General features: G+C 33.2%; 3 protein-coding genes across 5 annotated transcripts; 1 reads left to right on the plus strand and 2 right to left on the minus strand.

Annotated features, from left to right (window-relative positions):
• The first annotated feature begins 137 nt into the window (after window positions 1–137).
• On the plus strand, window positions 138–3,417 carry COQ3 (coenzyme Q 3). The gene is made up of 9 exons (XM_068631289.1): window positions 138–447; window positions 649–738; window positions 1,174–1,252; window positions 1,658–1,735; window positions 1,907–1,955; window positions 2,571–2,620; window positions 2,777–2,926; window positions 3,036–3,116; window positions 3,223–3,417. The coding sequence occupies exons 1-9, from the start codon at window positions 236–238 to the stop codon at window positions 3,334–3,336; spliced, it is 903 nt and encodes a 300-aa protein (XP_068487390.1). The 5' UTR covers window positions 138–235; the 3' UTR covers window positions 3,337–3,417.
• Window positions 3,365–4,346, minus strand: LOC137825590 (2-oxoglutarate (2OG) and Fe(II)-dependent oxygenase superfamily protein). The gene has a single exon (XM_068631291.2). It carries the CDS (start codon window positions 4,117–4,119, stop codon window positions 3,430–3,432), a length of 690 nt encoding a protein of 229 aa, XP_068487392.1. The 5' UTR covers window positions 4,120–4,346; the 3' UTR covers window positions 3,365–3,429.
• A 2,568-nt stretch (window positions 4,347–6,914) lies between these two features.
• LOC137824078 (Leucine-rich repeat transmembrane protein kinase) lies at window positions 6,915–17,147 on the minus strand. Of its 3 annotated transcripts, none has more exons than XR_016514754.1 (24): window positions 16,746–17,033; window positions 16,239–16,413; window positions 14,885–14,956; window positions 14,689–14,757; window positions 14,491–14,562; window positions 14,170–14,241; window positions 13,969–14,040; window positions 13,602–13,673; window positions 13,442–13,513; window positions 13,278–13,352; window positions 13,126–13,197; window positions 12,490–12,561; window positions 12,339–12,404; window positions 11,906–11,971; window positions 11,776–11,814; window positions 11,597–11,655; window positions 10,764–11,149; window positions 10,466–10,651; window positions 10,072–10,218; window positions 9,522–9,640; window positions 8,985–9,195; window positions 8,321–8,561; window positions 7,777–7,927; window positions 6,915–7,364 (listed from the first exon to the last, which is right to left on the minus strand). XR_016514754.1 is itself a non-coding variant. In XM_068629529.2 (24 exons), the coding sequence occupies exons 1-24, from the start codon at window positions 16,858–16,860 to the stop codon at window positions 6,972–6,974; spliced, it is 3,084 nt and encodes a 1,027-aa protein (XP_068485630.2). In that variant the 5' UTR covers window positions 16,861–17,147; the 3' UTR covers window positions 6,915–6,971. The 3 variants fall into 3 exon arrangements, 2 of the variants coding, with proteins under 2 accessions (XP_068485630.2, XP_068485631.2); XM_068629529.2 differs by having other exon boundaries at window positions 10,466–10,661; window positions 16,746–17,147; XM_068629530.2 differs by having other exon boundaries at window positions 10,466–10,661; window positions 16,247–16,413.
• Window positions 17,148–19,125: the final 1,978 nt, after the last annotated feature.

Raw genomic sequence — 19,125 nt, forward strand, 5'->3', positions numbered from 1 at the left:
ATGAAATTAAGTTTTAATTTTTTTTACAAGAAACAAATTAAAAAGGAGAAAATTAAGTAAAAAAAAACTAAAAAGACTAAAGATTTAATTAAGTTAATAAATTAAAATTAATAAAAACAAACCCGTTTTTATCAATCGGGTCAAAACAGGAGCCCCGAGAAATTCCACAACCATGGATCTACCTAGCTGAAGGGTTGAGGAAAGAGAAGAAGATTTTGAGCGCGGAACCACTGCAATGGCCATGGCTTCCAACCATCTCCGAAACTTGACTCGCATCTCCGTCCACCGCATTCTCCATCACCGTTTTCAATCTCTCCTCAACGCTGCTAGGTTTTTCTCCGATGCTGCTTCTTCAGTGCCTCAACCGCAACCTAATCAGCAATCTTCGCCTCCCTCGTCTTTGAAGGATTATGAACTCGCCAAGTTCGCTGCAATTGCTGATTCCTGGTGAGCTTTCAAACTGAAAGAGAGAATCTGTTCAATGAATATATCGTTACAGACACTACACAGCATTGAATTGTACAATTTTTTTCAAGGGGCGAATTTGTTTAATATATATTGATGTTGCTGCTGCCGTGTGCATAGTTTTTCTGCGTATTTGTGTTAGTTTGGGAATACGGATGACATGTATTTGCTCTATGTCAATAGGTGGGATTCTGAAGGCCCCTTTAAGCCATTGCATGTGATGAATCCTACAAGACTTGCTTTCATCCGTTCTGCACTATGTCGACATTTTAAGTAAGTCTCCTCTTTCTTTTAGTCCTTGTTAGCTCCATTTTTTGAGTTTGGAGTGTTTATTCTTGAAGCTACTTTGGTTAAATGTGCAATGATCTGTACTATGCTTATGATCTATTGACTTTATGCATTATTCTTATAGCATTGCCATTTGTGCGGCTGTTATAACTTATTAATCCAATGGTAGCACGCAGCATTTGCCACACATACATATTATAAATTTGGTTTAGTATTCCTTTAATTAAATATAATCTCACGAGGACGCGTAATGAAGTATTTGTTAGTAAAAAAAGTGACAACTGAATTGGTTTTTGACACACCAAAGACGAACCAGCAAGAAAAACGAAAGAAGAAAGTTATTGTTAACGATAGGTTTATATTTTAATTTTGTCTCTTTGAACTTCTATTTTAATGATAATTGGGTTTCCCTTGTCTCAGGAAGGACCCTTATAGTGCTAAACCTCTTGAAGGACTTAAAATTGCTGATGTTGGTTGTGGAGGTGGAATTCTTTCTGAGGTATATCTATTCTCCTATTTGTTGTGATTTCTGGAAAAGACCTTTGCCTTTTTTTGTCTCCTGGCCTACGATAAACCAATACTGGTTTAATCAGTTCAGACTTCAGAGATGACTATATTTGTTAACCAGAAACTTGGAAATCTAAATTTGGTAACTGTGTTACTTTTATCCAAATCCTTGTTGCGGGAGTCTGTAGCAATATGATGGATTCTGAGGTGACTGACTATATTTGTTAGCTAGAATTTTGGAAATCTGAATTCTTTCTTCGGTGCACATTGTCCCCCCCCCCCCTCTAAACTTGTAGAGTATTAAGGTTAAGATTGTTATTTGTTTTTCATTGCAAATTTTATGCTGTTTTTATGGTTGTTTTATGATTTATAACTTTGTTTCTCTTTTGTTCTTCAGCCACTAGCTCGATTGGGAGCTACTGTGACGGGTGTTGATGCTGTTGAGAAGAATATCAAGATTGCTCAACTTCATGCTGTATGTTTAACTGGCCAATTGATATCTTGCATTCGGTATCTCCAACTTTAAATTTGTCAGTACTTTCCTCCAAGTTGATTAGGTTATTGTTCATTGGTGGAAGCAGCTGATAACTTTACATCTTCAGATTCTTCACTATTAGCTAGACAACTTATTATTTCCTGCAAACAGGGTTTGGATCCAGTAACTTCAACTATTGAATTTTGTTGCACCACGGCCGGTACATATGCAAATCTTGAAGCATTCCTGTATACTATTGTTTTACATCCATGATTTGCATGCTTCAAGTCCTTTACATCCATGGATTGCAGACCTTTGTTGGATATGATGCATTAGCATAAAAACCTTAAATATTTGCACTTCCTACTGGCCTTTGTTATTGGGCTTCGTCATTTGTTGTTATTCATGCAGCTTGCAGAAAGTAACCATTTTTTGTTATTTATTTTAACTTATCTTTGGCTGTAGAAAAATCAATTTTTTGCTTTGGTCTTATTTCCTCCCATTAGTATCTTGTATTGAAGAAAGTTTTTTATCTTTCCCTTGACGTTTCTCATGAAACAAGGCGTCAACCTGAACATACTAAACCGCTACAGGAACTTATTACTTCATCCTCTACAATAAAGAATAGTAGTTTTCAGTGGCGGTGTCCATTCAATTTCTTTGCTTGCAATTAGGTATCATGCTTGTAAAAAATTAAATGTTCTTTGTACGTAGGAGCATGCATGATGCCTCCAGTAATCTTTGTAAAAGTAGGTTGCATTCATCTGGTTCGTTTGTAATTGTCCTTATGTTTTTGGGTATTATGCACTCAACAATTTTTAAATTTATTGATCAGAGAAACTAGTTGAAGAAGGAAGAACATTCGATGCCGTTATGGCCTTGGAGGTACTCTCTCATTCGTGCCCCTTCCTAGCTCTGGCTGTGTGCGTGCATAAATGTGTTTTTGATATATAAAGAAACGATGCGCGTATCATATTGTTGCATGAATCTTTGATAGTAGTATACAAGTGGCGTTGGTTCATTTGGTTCGAATTTGTTCAGGTGATTGAGCACGTGGCAAATCCTGCAGATTTTTGCAGATCTCTTTCAGCACTAACAGTTCCCAATGGCGCCACCGTGATATCCACCATTAATCGTTCTATGAGAGCCTACGCAACTGCCATTGTTGCTGCAGAATACATTCTCCGCTGGGTATTTATCATTCTCAACTTCCTTCCATGCTTATTCCGTCATACAAAACTCTTTGATGCTTCAATTCAATTGACATACTATATATATATTGAACTCGCGTTTGAAACAGCTTCCGAGAGGCACTCATCAATGGTCCAGTTTTCTGACGCCAGAGGAACTCGTCCTCATCTTGCAACGCGCCGGTATCAATGTACGTACACGAAAGGAATTCATAAGTCATAAATCATAAACCATAAACAATTTCATTTGCTAGGTTTTATTCATCGCATGCTTCATATGTTGCATTGCACACACAGGTGGAGGAGATGGCCGGATTTGTGTACAACCCGGTGACAGGACGGTGGTCTTTATCAGACGATATCAGCGTAAATTTCATCGCCTTCGCCACCAAATCAAACAGCACCGAATAGCATAATAGATATATAGATAAAATACGCATTACTATTATCACTGTTATATTATTATAATTGAAATTGTTTTTGAATGGCCAATAATGATAATAATCAGGGAGTGGAGGGGGAGAGTTTCCTGAGAGTGATGGAGGTGCGTTTAGATTGAGTCAAGTGTCGACCCTGCCATATCTGAAACTCCGGTGAGCGGTTAATTTCGTGTTTCCAACGGTAGCGTGCTTCTCCGGACATGAGAATCAAGGAGCCAGGGGTGAGGAGAACGGGGACGGAGAGGGAGGCGTTGGTGAAGTGCATGACGCAGTCGGACTCGAGGGAGAGGATGGCGATGCCGTCGTCGAAGCGGAGGAGGTCGACGTGGGCGCAGATGCCTTCGCCGGGCTGGTAGACGTTGGCGATCATCTGGTCAAAGAGGGGTTCTCTGTGGAGGAGGTGGGGCGGGAAGGGGGGTGGGTTATGGGCCTGGCGGCGGATGGAGCGGCGAATGGAGTGGGCCAGAGGAGGGGCCCAAGAAGGGAGGTGTTGGAGGCCGAAGCGCATGGCCTGGTTGACGGAGGGAGAGGGGAACCAGTTCTGGGATTGGATGGATGCGAGTATGTGGGATTGGCGGCGTGGAGAGAGGAAATTGGAACAGAGCCATAGACCCTTCACTTCTGAGATTGAGTCCCACTCCCTTTCTCCGTCGCTGTAGCCATCACTGGAATCAGATTCGTCGGAAGAAGACGACCCGAAGACTTGTTCCAACACTGTCTTCTCCTCCTCCTCTTTCATCTTTCTTTCTTCCATTTCTCTTCTCTTCTCACTTCCTGCACATTAATTCTTCTTCCCTCCTTCCTCTGCAACACTCTCCTCACCTTTTTTTTTCTTCGGCCCATGCCTTGAAAGTACAAATTTTTGCTTTGATGGGCTGACCCAGCCCAGTTTTTTGGTCTGAACCAAAAGAAGGGTATTTCTTCCTGCACCCCATACTTTTCTTCCTGCACCCCACACTGTTGAATCCTTACAGAAACAATCACGTATTAGAACAGTCATTTGGATGTTTCTTCCTGCACCTCTACACTTTTCTTCTTGCACCCTTACATTCTTCAAAAATACCAAATTTAGATTTACAGATTTAGATGTTTTCGAAATAGTGATTCCGTAAGCAAAAAATAATTTCAGAATAGAAAATCTGAAAAACAAAAAATCATTTCGGAACACATTTTTATTTATTTCCAGATTTATAAATTCGGAATTCATAAAAGATGTTCTGAAAATATTTTGGAAAGAACAATTTGGAAATCATTTTTTAAAGGGGCAAACAGTTTTTTCTGAAAGTGAAGGAAGAAATTTGTAGAGATGCAGGAAGAAGTTGTCCAGTCATTTTGAGCTAACTAGTAAACCATGCTTATAAAAAAAGAGAAATCATTTTAAGTTTTTTCCCTCGAACATAAGTTCTTTAGGTTATTTTTAAACTATCAAATAAAATAATTATATTTGATTGAATTACAAGTTATTAACTACTAAATTTTACTATTTCGAGTAAATTATTAAGATATTTCTTAGAGACTTATTTTCAAATTAAAGTTATACTGTTTGATTTTTTCATCATTACAATGAATTTTTTAGGTGTAAATGCAATATTTTTAAATCTTAAATGAATACACGTGTAAGAAAACAGGGGTGGTCATGTTTTTAAAACAAACGAGATATTTGTAAATAATTTTAAGAAAACTTAGGTATCACTGTAATATTTTTAAAATAAAAAGTTTCAATTAATATTAAATATAAATGTAATATTATAAATTACCAGGCAAAGAAAATATCCTCATAAAGAAATGTAAAAAACAATAAAAATATCTCCCCAACCTTATTTATTAATTAAGAGTTTAATTCAACACATTTAAAGTTTTATTTGCATTTTCACTTTGAATATAGCTTTTTGTACACAACAACTTATATACTCACTTTCGTATCACTGTATTTTAATTAAAGTCGTTATATTTAAATTTAACTAAAATATACTCATATTTTAAAGCGTCACTTCATTAATACAACTAACATTATGTTTTGGTTTAACGTATTAATCTGTTCCACCATTATTAAATTGGTTTAGATTTTGTTCCATTTTTAAAAAAATTCTTAGTTAAGCCATTCTTTTTCGGACTGTTTCTTCCTGCACCTCCATATCTTCTTTTGGCACCTCCATACACAACATGAAAATACATTTTTATCCTTCTTGTGCCATCCCCATAGAATAACTTCCGGATTATGTAATCCAGAAACGCATTTGAAAAAAGACTTCCGGATTACATAATCCGGAAGTTAAAAAAGACTTCCAGATTATGTAATCCGGAAAGTAATCATGCATCTGAAAATAGACTTCCGGATTATATAATCCGGAAGCTAATTACAAATTTGAAAAATGACTTCCAGATTATGTAATCCAGAATATTACAGAGGGGCATTTTTGGAAATACAAAAATCTATGGAGGTGAGAGAAGAAGGTATGGAGGTGCAGGAAGAAGCAGCCTCTTTTTCGTCTTGGACTTATCAATGCCCTTCATGGCCACTAGAAACAGACCGACACCGATATGACCATTGTAACCCGCACATCGAGAAATATAAAGATATTTATTTTGAGGTATTCTTTAAAATTACTTGATAAACTAATCCAAATATAAATCCAACTCAGTTCAATTAATTTAACAGTGATTTAGACGAAGATAACAGTCATAATTGTTAGTTTTCTTTGTCTATGGAAATGGATCATATCATGGGTAAATTATTCAAAACATTTTAACAATAAAAAGAAATATAGTTGATTCTCCCTGCAGCATATGAATTCCAATTTGCATCCTAACACACTGCCCGTGAAAAGTTTGTTTTACCGTACGTTAAACCAAGTTTTGAATATACAAGTTTAAAATTAATGTCATTTTTGGATTTAACCATTCAGAAGTTTATCTGGATAGTATAAATGACCTTTTGGATATCAAGATTCCTAAGTAAATATAAATTAATTTTGGATCCTGATTCTCAGTACCATTTACAGCACACTATTTCGGAATGAAAATCCAAAACTCATAACTCACTTCTGGATATGGCTATCTAAAAGCTTAAATGAAATACGAAAATAACCTTTCAGATATCTAAATTCAGAGTATATAACAATTATTTCTGAATTTCTGCATTCGTAAATAAATATAAAGTCAAGGACAATGTTGAATTTTAAATTTTATATTGGATGCATGATATAGTCCAGAGAGAAATTGCCAAGAAATATTAGTAATATACTCTTTAACATGCATTCTTGACACTTTTTATCATCAACTAAAACTTATTAGAAAACATGAAATTTTGTGGGTCTCTGCAGCTTACTTGATGAGTTTCACATATGATTTGTAGTTCTTAAGACATTTTAAGCAATAAATAGTGGATTAAAAAAGAGTTTATTAGAAACTGTTATGCTAGAAATCCTCATATGTCAATGAAAATTATAGCTAACCCTAAATTAAGGCAGACCAAATTCGATTAGTCGTAGGTACATAACCACAGCTTCAAATCATAGCACTCCAAATTTCTTGGGCACATGATAAAACTTTTTACACAGTTATTAAAAAAAATTATCTTGTATTGAAATATGTGAGGGTAGGAAACTAGTTTGACTTGTCTGATCCATCTGAATTAACTGTTACAAGACGATAGCTCTTTTCTGTTTCAACATGAGAGCCAGAGGAATCAGTATACACACTAGGTATTGACATGCTATGTGTTCTACTAGGATTCTGCCAGAAGTGATTTCTTATACTCTTGTATTTGGAACTGGAACTAATAGCTGAATATCCCGGATCAGAAAGCAGATCCTGAATATCAGTCCAACCTTCAAGCATGCTCACAGCTTGGGACATTGTTGGTCTGAGTGTAGGAGATGCATTAGTACACAAGAGAGCCACATTTAGCACCACCATGGCCTCATCACTTGAATACTCTGAACCCAAATCTGGGTCAACCAGCTCCAGAAGACTCCCTCTCTCTTGCAAAACATAGGCCTGAACAAAACTCAAACTTCAGATCAGGGTTACTCAAATTTATGATAAATTCATAGTGAAGCTATGATGTGGCTGGAAACACAAACCAGCACAAAAATGTGGAGTGGTAAAATGCAGTTTGATTATCTAAAAGACTATAGATAACATTTTAGAAAGTTCTCAATAAAGGAATGATTGTAGCTATGTGTGGGTGAACTAGTCTCTTTTGTTCGTATGAACTCTTATATTACACAGTAATTGGATATATTATGCAATTTGATTATCTAAAGCCTAATATAACATTTTGGCAAAGTTATACGTTTGTGTGTGGGTGTGCATGTGTCTGTAAAAGGAAATAGTCTCAATCTAACGAGAAATAGTTCTCCAACTTTCTGATTGTGAGGCTGTGATTGCTAAGATACTTTGTAATTACCCAATCAAGAAGATAAACAAAATCTTCGTTTGGCCTGAAATTTGTATTGCTCTTTCCGCTGACAGTTTCCAGTGCAACCACCCCAAAGCTATAAACATCTGCTTTGTCAGTTAGATAGCCACGCATTGCATACTCAGGAGCCATGTAACCACTACAAAATGACAAGAAGCATAACAATGGAAATTAGGACTACTGTCATAGAGGATTTATATTATAATTCTCTAAAGTGTGATTCTCATTTAGGCACACAGAAAAGTTCAGATAATGTATATAATATATATAAACTATTCAATGGCTTTCATTGCTTAATATATAAACAAAGTCTGTTTTCTAATCAGATTATAATATCAGCACATGATAGAGTATTTATGTTTTCTTCCTACTTCCAAGCCAAAAAGACTTTTTGCATTGAAGGGTGTGTTAAGTGATATAGATCCTTCCCAATACAGACTTTATTTATTTGTTTAACCAGACTATTATGAAAGTTGCAATGCTATATTTTGACATGAAAAGCAAGAGAAACAGCAGTAAATTATGGACTTACATTGTTCCTGCTACTCGAGTGCTAATATGGGTTTTGTCATCTTCAATGAGTTTTGCCAAGCCAAAATCTGAAACTTTAGCATTGAAATCCTTGTCGAGCAATACATTACTTGCCTTTATATCCCTATGTATGATTTTTATTCTGGACTCTTCATGAAGATAAGCCAAAGCTTTAGCTATACCAAGACAAATTTTCTTCCTTGTTGGCCAGTCTAGTTTTATTCTGCTCTCTGGATTCCTCCCTGCATGCATGCGATTAGTGGAAGGACAATCAATTAGTTTCACATGTTAACAAAGGATATGGATACAAGGCTTCTACTAGGAAGCTAATATTAATTTTGTCTTTTTTAATTCTTAGTTGTTTCTTTTTGTATTTATGTTTAGTTTAGTCTTTATTTTGGCTTTTCTTATTCTAGTCTTTATTGGTTTTTATTTTACATTATGTTTCTTTAACTAGACCTAGAATGAGTGTACTGTGTGTATATATATTCAGACTCTTTGCTTTGATTTCAGTAAGAAAAAGAAAATAGAAGAAATATTCCTTATCATATCCTTTGCCTTCCTTCTTTCTCCTTTGTTTTATCTCAGTTCTTTATTTATAATACATGTCAAATGTTTGATTCAAAGGGCAAGTATGGCTAAACCTTATTCATCATGAAGCTTACCAAAAAGAATCCGTGATAGACAATTATTTTCCATATACTCATATATCAGTATTAGCTGGTTCCCCTCCACACAACATCCATAAAGCTTAACAAGATTTGGATGTTGGAGTCCAGATATCAATCCCATCTCATTCACAAACTCACGATTTCCCTGTTTGGATTTTGAAGACAGCTGCTTTACTGCTATTATTGTACCATCTGATAGTAGGCCCTGCATCATGAAGAAGGTCTTGCATTACAGTGACAATTACACAGATACAAATATCAAACTGCTGATTGGTCTAACAAATCTCCATTACACTTTGACCAGCATGTATGTGAACAATTTTTCTTTTACTAACCAACCAAGGTTATATGCTTGATCATGAGTATAAAATCCACCACAGAAATCATGATTGAGTTATAAGCTTTGGATTTAAATTGAATGGTGATATAGAGAGACTGAAGTGTGTCTTGTATTTCAAATCAAGTAACAAATAAATTAACCATAAGGTGGAATAGTTAACCGAGAATATAAACTTGAAGAAGACCAGATACCTTGTAAACACAACCAAAGCCACCTTCGCCAATTTTGTTTGCTGCATCGAAGTTTTCGGTTGCTGCTTTGATTTGTCTTAGTGTAAATAATCCTGTCTGCAGGTCTATACCCCTAAGCTCTGAAAAAAAAAATATTAGAAATTTGGAATCTAGAAAATTTGTAACTTTTAACTCGGAAAGGGTGAGTAAAAACGCAAACTCAAACGAGATAACTCGCAAGTTTGATAACCATGTTCTCCACTATATCTACTTCCAAAGTTCTTTTTATTTCTAGCTAGCATATAAATATAGTGTGTAATTATGCTCTCAAAAAGCCTTGACTTTAGTGAAAAAGGAAAAATATCATCAATAACAAATCTTGTATAGGAGTAAATAATTGTGCTTCAGTTTTATGGTAATTGAATAAAATTTGCAGAAATATTTATTTAATACAAATTGTTGAAGAAGCTCAGGCAAATACTGCTGGATATATAGAAAGGATGTTTATGTTGGAAAAAATGGAAATATTTATTCTAAGAGAATAGGAAGAATTATGTGGCATATTCCATACCTTTATACACTGAATCTTTGCCTCCTAACCATCCCATCCACCTCATGAAAACCAGCCCCAGCAGTAGAAGAACTAAAACACCAGCCACTATGCCAATTGCCAGTATGACATAAGTTCTGTTTTCATCCCTTGATGGAGGTTTAAAATCTGTGCAAGAGAAAAGTATTTGTTTTAGCTTTTTTAGAAATGAAGAACAAAACTCATAGAACTAACTGGATCTGATAAAAGGAAAGAATGATGTAATTTTCCTTATAACAGAACTCTAGTGGAGGTCTACAGATAAAAGGTTATCTTTTCCAACAGTTTTTAAATTCATAATGCCATATTATGGTTTCAACTTCAGTCTCATTAAGTCAGATAAAGCACTAGCACTAAGATGCAGGGTGTGACTTACTAGGGTTTACTGAAATAGCAGATACTAGAGGTCCATAAACTCCTCTTGTGGGAATGCCAGTGGTTCCTTTTCCAGCCCAGTAGAAGTGAATCTTCAAAGTATGTTGTGTGACAGTAGCATTGAATGTCTTCACAATTGGCTTGCCAGTACCACCAGCTTCTCTTTGGATATCAAAGTCTTTCAGCACTATATTCCCCTTAATTTAAGGACATAATAGTATATTCCATTTACATCAATGCACAACTCTGAATCAATAATTTAACATCATGTGAAAATCATGCAAGTAAGTAACTGTTACCTGGATATAGACATCAAATACCCGCTTTCCAAGACTATTAAGTGACCTATCATTGATGAAAATAATCTCTGCAAAGTGAAGCTTGATTGTGTAATTTCCATTTATTAGGCAGAGGCCATAGTATGTGAGAGCGAGGGGAGAAACACGAGCTGTTGTATATAGTTGTGAGTTGAGTGCAGAGACATTATTAAGTCTAGAAGTATTGGCCACAATGTATGGATCAGAGTCAATATCATTGTCCATGAAGTTTCCAGTGCTGCTCAGAGCCCAATCCTGGCTATTATAATATAACATTGCAGCACCTTTTCGTTCACCATCAGCTTCATAAATGTGATTACTGATATTTGCTTCCTTACCACCACAATTAATGTTCAAGGCGTAGTGATCTATTGAAAAAAATTGACAAAAAGGGTTGAAAAGAAAGCATGCTTAATGCAAAATCTTTCAAATTGTAATGGTCTAGTAGTGGTAAAGAAAGACAGTAGCATAGAAAGGCAAAATTTGCCAAGAGCAGAACATAATTAGTATTTAAAATTTTCAGCTTTTAGTTTAACTACATGAATTATTTAATAAAATGCCATTAGCATCATCTAATGGTTGTAATAAAAAAGAATACAGAATTATCTTCCATTTTTAATTTTCTTGGAATTAGTCAACCTGTTTTATTTCAAATAATTGGAAGATGATTACTCTTAACCCCTGGAGAAAAACAGATATATTGTGAGAATTTTTCATCTACTTATTTCACTTAATTTCAGGCCACAAAATTTTACTCACTTTTTAAATCTGTCCATAGTAATTTAAAACTTGTAGTATGGTGGTTGCAAACTTACATTGGCTAACAGAAGCAGGGCATGGAAAGTTCCTTTTTAAGCATGGATGAATCTTACTTCTGTAAGAAAGAGAAATTTAAGGCTTTATACTAGGACTACTGCCAAAAACCAAATTCTACACAAAAATCCTCAGAAAGGAAAAGGTAAAAAGACTGCATATTCCAAGCACAACAGCTTACTGTGTATTTACAGATGAAGAGTAGCTTTCAACAAGGTTTCTGAAAAAACAACAAAAATAATGTTGCAGTGATAACTGATAACTAATATTTGCTGAGTACAACTTTAACTCAAAGCTTAAATAAAATTTACATGCTCCCTCGTTGACATTCAGTTGGACTTGAGCTATCCCAGGAGAAATTATTGTCAGAGATATCACTGTGTACCAAGATAATAAAAGATGTTAATCTCATTTGCAACAGGAGTATTTATTTCGTTTCAGTTTCATAATATATATATTCTTTATACAGACATCAATAGATTGAAGTTCCTAGAGTGTACAAGCCATCCAACTATATTTTTTTTTTTACATTTTTTGAATGAATTTGTAGAAAGTTTTGTTTCATGATGGAACTTAATATAATAATTGGCTTGTTGTTGTTGTTCTATTCTAAATTCTCTAGAACATATCATGATAACAGAGAGATATATATTTCTTGGTGCCTTATTCACTGTGGCCACTGAAGAAAATTATAAGATGAAAGACTGAAAATTGAAACATAACAAATCAAGAATTTAACTGTACATGTTTTTGTTATTTGCTAGGACCCAGCCAGGTATAGTCCCTGATAACTTGTTCCCAGTAAGATACCTGCATTGTTTAACACAAATTTTCTTTTGTCAGAATTAAAAATGAGATGTACCAATAGCAAATTTCATTCAATTCATCCACTTACATGAAGTCTACTTTGTCAAGTTCGGAAAAAGATTCAGGTATCTCTCCACTCAAGCCATTGTAACTCAAATCTCTACATCAACGAAGATAAATAAATGAAATTGCTTTATGTAATGAAATGCATAACATTTTTTTGTATAAAAAAAATCAATTTATCTTCAACTCTAAGATGGTTATAAAGGTGAGCATGTTCTGCATTTTCATGTGCATCCATGCTTTATGGCTTTCTTTATAATCTTCCTTCAGAATTCACAAATTTTAGTATTATTCAAAACAAAATGTCATGGTTTCCATGCATACCAACCATGTCTTGACATTTTAGTTTACAGTTTTCTTGCATTACGGGCTTTTGCTTCTCTCTGAATGAAGTTTAGTGCTAATTAGTTATTACCCTAGTCAAGGGCTATAAACAAAATACATCCTTAATTGACCTACAAAAACTTGTACCTGTAGAAAACTATATTTCAAATCTAGATAAAGTTATACAATATTATTGTGAACTCAGTGTCAATATTACATATAAAGATGACAAGGACAACATTGAACCGATTCTGAGATATTCTCAAATGGAATATGACCCTTGAAGTAATTTATCATATAGTCAAAACTGCTGTAAGTTACATGTAGAACAACTTACAAGATTTTCAGCTTTTCCATTCTCCCAATATATTCTGGGATTTCTCCTTTAATCATGCATTTTCTCAATACCCTGCATTATGATGTCCGGGTAAAATATAGGTTATTTTGTAAAACTTTTAAGAGAAAGAAGCATTGAGTCATTGAACTTACAGTGTCTTCATGGATTTCAAGTTATTTAGTGGAGGGAAAGCTGAGGTTTTGTCACCTTTTAGGTCAGTTATCCTCCTAAGTATCAAAGAATAAACAAAACAATCATTTGACATATTCACCTTCTATTATCAAAACATAAATCAAATAAAGAGTTACATGCATACAAATCACTTAATCTTGTCAAGGCAGAAATACTAGAAGGTATTGGCCCCTCAAGTGAGCAACCCTGCATATGCCTGTAATCCCAAAAGAAAAAAATTGGCATGATAAAATATAGTGTATACATGTAAATACAGCAAGAAAGAAATAAGGTAGGAGACTTACAGCTTTTCTATCACTGTCCAGTTACTAATGAAATCAGGTATCTTCCCAAAGAAATCATTGTCGCTTAACCTCCTAAAATTTGTTTCCAAAAGGTTAATAATTATGCAAAGAAATGTCAAAGTTCAATTGTAACTACAATAAAAGAACATGATAAAGCTACAAATTGTTTAGTCTCCTTGTAAGAATTATTTCAGAACCCTGCAGTGACTTGCCTTTACCACCCCCATATTAAAAAAAATCAAAGTGGTTCATCTTTGTGCATTTTCTACTGTCAGAGATTGTAACCACGTGCTAGATGTTAAAAATTTATTTATTCAATAATTAATTTCTTGCAGATTGTAGATAACTCAGATTGATAAGAACTTACAAATCAATCAACTTGGTCAACTTGGAAAGTGAGGGTGGCAATGCTCCTGTGAATCCATTGGATGATAGAATGCTAAACAAACATGTTTTGATTTACTCGTGTTAAGACACTACAGAGTAATATGTTAGGGGGGAAATAGAAACAGATATTATTGAGATTTGAAATTTCCAATAAGCACACCAAGAAGATCATAAGAATTACATTTTTTCTAAATTGATCAACTTCTCAATCTCCGTTGGAATGTGGCCTGAAAATAGGTTTCCTTCAATACTCCTGTAACATTCATACAACTATTTAAATTATACAAAGCTGCAGAAATAAATTGGAAATTATACTAAACTAGCAATCCTGAATCACCTATGCCTAACTTTCTTTAGGTACAAACAAATATGTTGGCAAGAGGTAAAAACTATCTTACATATACCAAATTTATTTTTCATTTTCTTTAAAACAAAATCACTTAGCTGAGTGACTGAGCCAACAAACAATTCATTTGAAAATAAAGAAATGATTTCAACATACAAGTTTCTGAGGGTTGTGATATTGGTGAGAACTTTGGGGAATGGCCCTGATAATTTGTTTCCCATAAAAGAGCTGCATATTCAATTAACAACAAGAACCTTTAGTGTGACTCTCAAGTCTCAAGTTGTTTACTTAAAAAGAAGAAATTGAAGAGACTATGCATAGAAATCAAAAGGGTGCCTAGCAGAAAGCTCTTACATCTCAACCAAGCGCATGGTACTCCACTGTGGAGGTATAGAACCAGTGATGATGTTACGACTGAGGTCCCTATTTAAAAGTGCAAGACAAAGTTAGTGGACTTCACCATTCCTTAAGAATAATAAATGAATGATATGGGAACATCATGCAGAGAAAAGAGTCTTGGCTTCAAAAAACTGAGGTTTGGTTATCTTACAAGTGTGTGAGATACTGAAGCTTGGAAAACATCGGTGAGAGGCTACCAGACAGATTCTGACCCTTCAAGAATCTGTTTATTTAGAACATGAAATTGAAAGCAGAAACTTAGAATTTATACGGTGGTTAACAATTTATCATGATCATTCTATGATATCCAACCAATAAATAATTACAGTGCATGAAAGTATAAACACATCTTGTGAATCCTTAATGTTGTGCTCCATTTTTTTTGTCTGCTGTGTATTAAACAAAAACTATAAACTCACTTACCCTGTTTTGTTGAAAACCAAACACGTTTTGTTATACATGATAAGGAGCCTAATTTTTTTCATGCCTCAAATTTACACCCCTCTCCTTTTTTTTTACTTTTTCTTATTTCTTGGACTTGTTAATTTTTTTTCCCTAAAAACAAATTGTGTTACCTACCAAAAGTAAAGTATATTTTTTGTCTTTGACCTGTTTTGTAACACTAGTAGTGATTAGCACCATTCAGTAAAGCTTTGAAACAACAAAATACATTTTTACTAGACACAGTTTCATGTAACAAATAAACAAACAGTTTGAAGCAAAATCATGAAAGTATATATAGCCCTGCAGATGAAAATTTAGAATTTACAGTAAATATTGACAAGAAAAAATAATAAAAATGTGTTGCTATACACACAAAAAATAGAAAATAAAGACAGAGACAGCACATCCTTTTCCTTCAGTTTTCAAAGTCAAAGATTTGAAACTTGCATGGGGTCGGTTGTGCTGTCTAGACCCTAGTATTTTCAAACATAAGTTTTTGTTTATTAATGAGTTGGTTAGTTGAACATGAAAAAAAAAAAATTATACATACTACGTATAAAAACTTTGTCATTTACTATGTCCAATTCAAGAATCATTTCGCTCTTCTCATGAAGACAAACGCGGTATTCTGACAAACCACAGCCACAAATGTGCATCATTAAAATTCACCTCAGAATATGCATACGAAACATTGGAAACATTCATGATAAAAAGAAAAGTATAGTAGGAAAACACCCATCACCCTATTCTTCCCTTTTGCTTTAAATTAAATAATAACTTCGAATCCAGCAAAGAAAACAGGAATTTTTACAATTTTCTTAAAAAACATCATCTGTAACTACACGTGAAGGTTTGGTGGTAACCTTAGGAGCTGTCTGTAGTAAGACCAAATGTATTTGAAGCAATATGGTCGTGAAAATTAACAAATGAAAAGTAGAAGAAAATTATCTTCATCGTCCTGAGTGCACACGTGATTCCATGTGGTTATCTTTTGAAAACTCAAAGAATCTATTGGGATTGGAACGAGAGAGAAAGAGAAAGAGAAAGAGAGAGAGATTTACATGCTTACAACATGGCAAGAAGTACTGTTATTGAAGGAACAATCACACATCACAGAGCTCTCAAAGCCTTTCCTATCATCAGAAGCATTCCAACTCCCTTTTCCACTGCAAGGATCCACTCCAAAGTCCCAATCCTTCTTCCCAATCTTGCTCCCTATCTCCTTCAGTGCCTTCACTGCACACACAATTCAACAAATCACCTTCACCAATCAGAAAAAAACAAACAAACAACATTCTAATGAATCTCAAGGAGCCACATATATGCTCATGCTTATCAATCTTGTGCTGATGAAATGAAACAACCAATCCATGGTTTTTTTCATGTGCATAGATCCGAACAAAACAATTGAGGGAGGCAACACAACTTTTGTCTATGCCTTACTTGGCAACTCTATGCTCCAAAAAACATGGAAAATTAGTAGTTTGCAAAGCACTGTTCTAAAGTACGAAAGAACTGATCTGAAACTGATACAGGGAAAAAAGTGAATCAACAGCAATGAGTTTTACCCTCTTGAGTGTTGAGCTTGGGAGTGGCTGCAGAAGCCAAGTGTAGGAAAATCAATGAAGTTGAACCAAGCAGAAGCAAAAAGAACATCCTGGAATATCCCAAGTTGGACTCCATGAATGTGTTTTCACCCTTTGGAAAGTGAACTCTTAGGTTGTTGAAGGAGGAAGAAAATGAAAGATTTTGAGTCAGAGACTATGATATGAGATGAGGATAGAGGGTGGATTGCATCAATGGTGATGCTATTGTGGGCACTGTACTCTGGTTGGGAGCATGTGACAAAAAAAAAATTCTTAAACCAAACCCAATGAGTATTTATACAGTGATTTGTTAAGTTCTATTGCGTGTGTAAGAAAAGATCCAAACTTTACTTCCACTTATATTCAAAACATCTCCTAATTCTTGGAACTAGTTTGAGTGGATGAATCAAACAATGTAATGATTATGTTATCAAAAATTTACATAGTTAACTATTTTGAAATATGATTTTCATAGTGTTTTTTTTTTATAAAATTAATAAGTTTATTATTATAATGATGGTGATTTGTAATTTGAAGACACTCTCAAATTATTTTTCATTGTTATTAGTAAAGATGTTATTTTTATGCAAAACAGTGTGAAAATGTTGTTTTACACTCTACCCTGTTATGTTACTTTGAGGATAAACAACCCTAACCAGTTCTTTTACTTTAAGCATAAACCAAAAAAAAACTTTGAAGAAGAGCATGGGAAACGTGCTTTTGAAGATGCAAAAGAAAAAGCAGAAATTTTGAATTGGGAAAATGAATTCAAACAATAATTATAATAATTATAGGAAGATTCAAAACACATTTTTTTTTCTTACACCCATCTTAAAATTTCTATTTTTAATATTTTTTTACATAATTTAATTATAAATTTATTTTTTATTATATTTTAAAAAAAAATTGTCACATCAAATATTACATACAACTACATTAGTTGACAAAGTATGTTTTTTTATAGGAATATCTTGATGGATTGCCCTCCTAATTTAAAAAGAAAAAAAAAACTTCAATACTTAAATTAAGAATATTTAAAATTAAATAAAGTTTCCCACTAGTATAACTTTGTAATTTTATTCCTCTAATTTCTTGTATAGATAATTTTGATAATTATAGTTTTAATGGTTCAATTTTAGAGCATATTTATAAAAAAAAAATTAACAATTTTCGTCTCCATATTATTTGATTCCAGCCTACATATTTAAGAATATTATTAACTTATCATTCAATTTCTAAGAATTTAATTATAAATGATTAATGAATTATTTTATTTAATGTGATTTTTGTGTTATTTTACTTTAATTCATAATTGTGTTCAATAGTTTATTTAATATTGAATCATTTAATATTTGATATTAGTTTGTAAAAAAATCAATAAACCATGTGTAAACAGTGCAATTTAAAATAGATTAACAGATTATCTCGTAACACATAGAGGTAATATTATTAATAAAAAAATTGACACTTTTTTTTTATGTAACTCAATGTTCAGTGCATTTTCTATTTTAATTTAATTTTTTCTAATTTTTATTTGGACGATAAGTATTAATGCAATATTCTAGATTATTATTTGGATGTGGTCAAAGTCAATCCTCCAACCTTCTTTCGGCTCCATGAGTGGAATAAGGACATGTTTGGCTTTGTTCAATTAGAAGGAAAAATATTATTTAAACATAATCATTAAAAAAACTTGCATATTTTGGATTAATTAATTTCACCATATTTTTTATATAAAGAAAGCACTAGATGTGGAATTATATTTAATTAAAATTAAACTAATATCTAGTTATATAAAACAATATTGTCATAGAGTTATATATTTTTAATTGAATTTCTATAAAAAAAATATTATGTTAAATATTTAAAATATTTTTATTTTCGTTTAAGTACTAATTGTCGACAATTTAATCATCACTTGTATCATTATTTTAAATTGAATGAAAGTATCAAAGATTTTAATATGACGAGCAAATTACATTAATTATATTTAAATATGATACTTGATTAATAGTTAATAGCAAGGTAAAATATATATGATCAACATAATTAATACACACAAACACAAATAACATGTAGCATTTATAAATAAACAATGTCATAAAGAATAATTAAAGTTTATAATCTTTATGAGAGGCACTAGAATAATATCACAATGCATGCAAATGAATTATTGAACAATTTATCCTTTTGATGCAAAGAAAAATATAGTTCATAATTTTATTTCATACAATTTTTTTTTATATTAGTAGAGTCAAGGAATAATTATTTTAATCATTATTAAACTCGTACTTGATTATTATTTTTTATATTACCAATTTTTTTTCTAAATCTCAGTTAACGACTATCGTTTACAATAATA

Source organism: Phaseolus vulgaris, chromosome 8 (genome assembly GCF_051622355.1).
Source record: "Phaseolus vulgaris cultivar YP4 chromosome 8, ASM5162235v1, whole genome shotgun sequence".
NCBI classification, from domain to species: domain Eukaryota; kingdom Viridiplantae; phylum Streptophyta; class Magnoliopsida; order Fabales; family Fabaceae; genus Phaseolus; species Phaseolus vulgaris.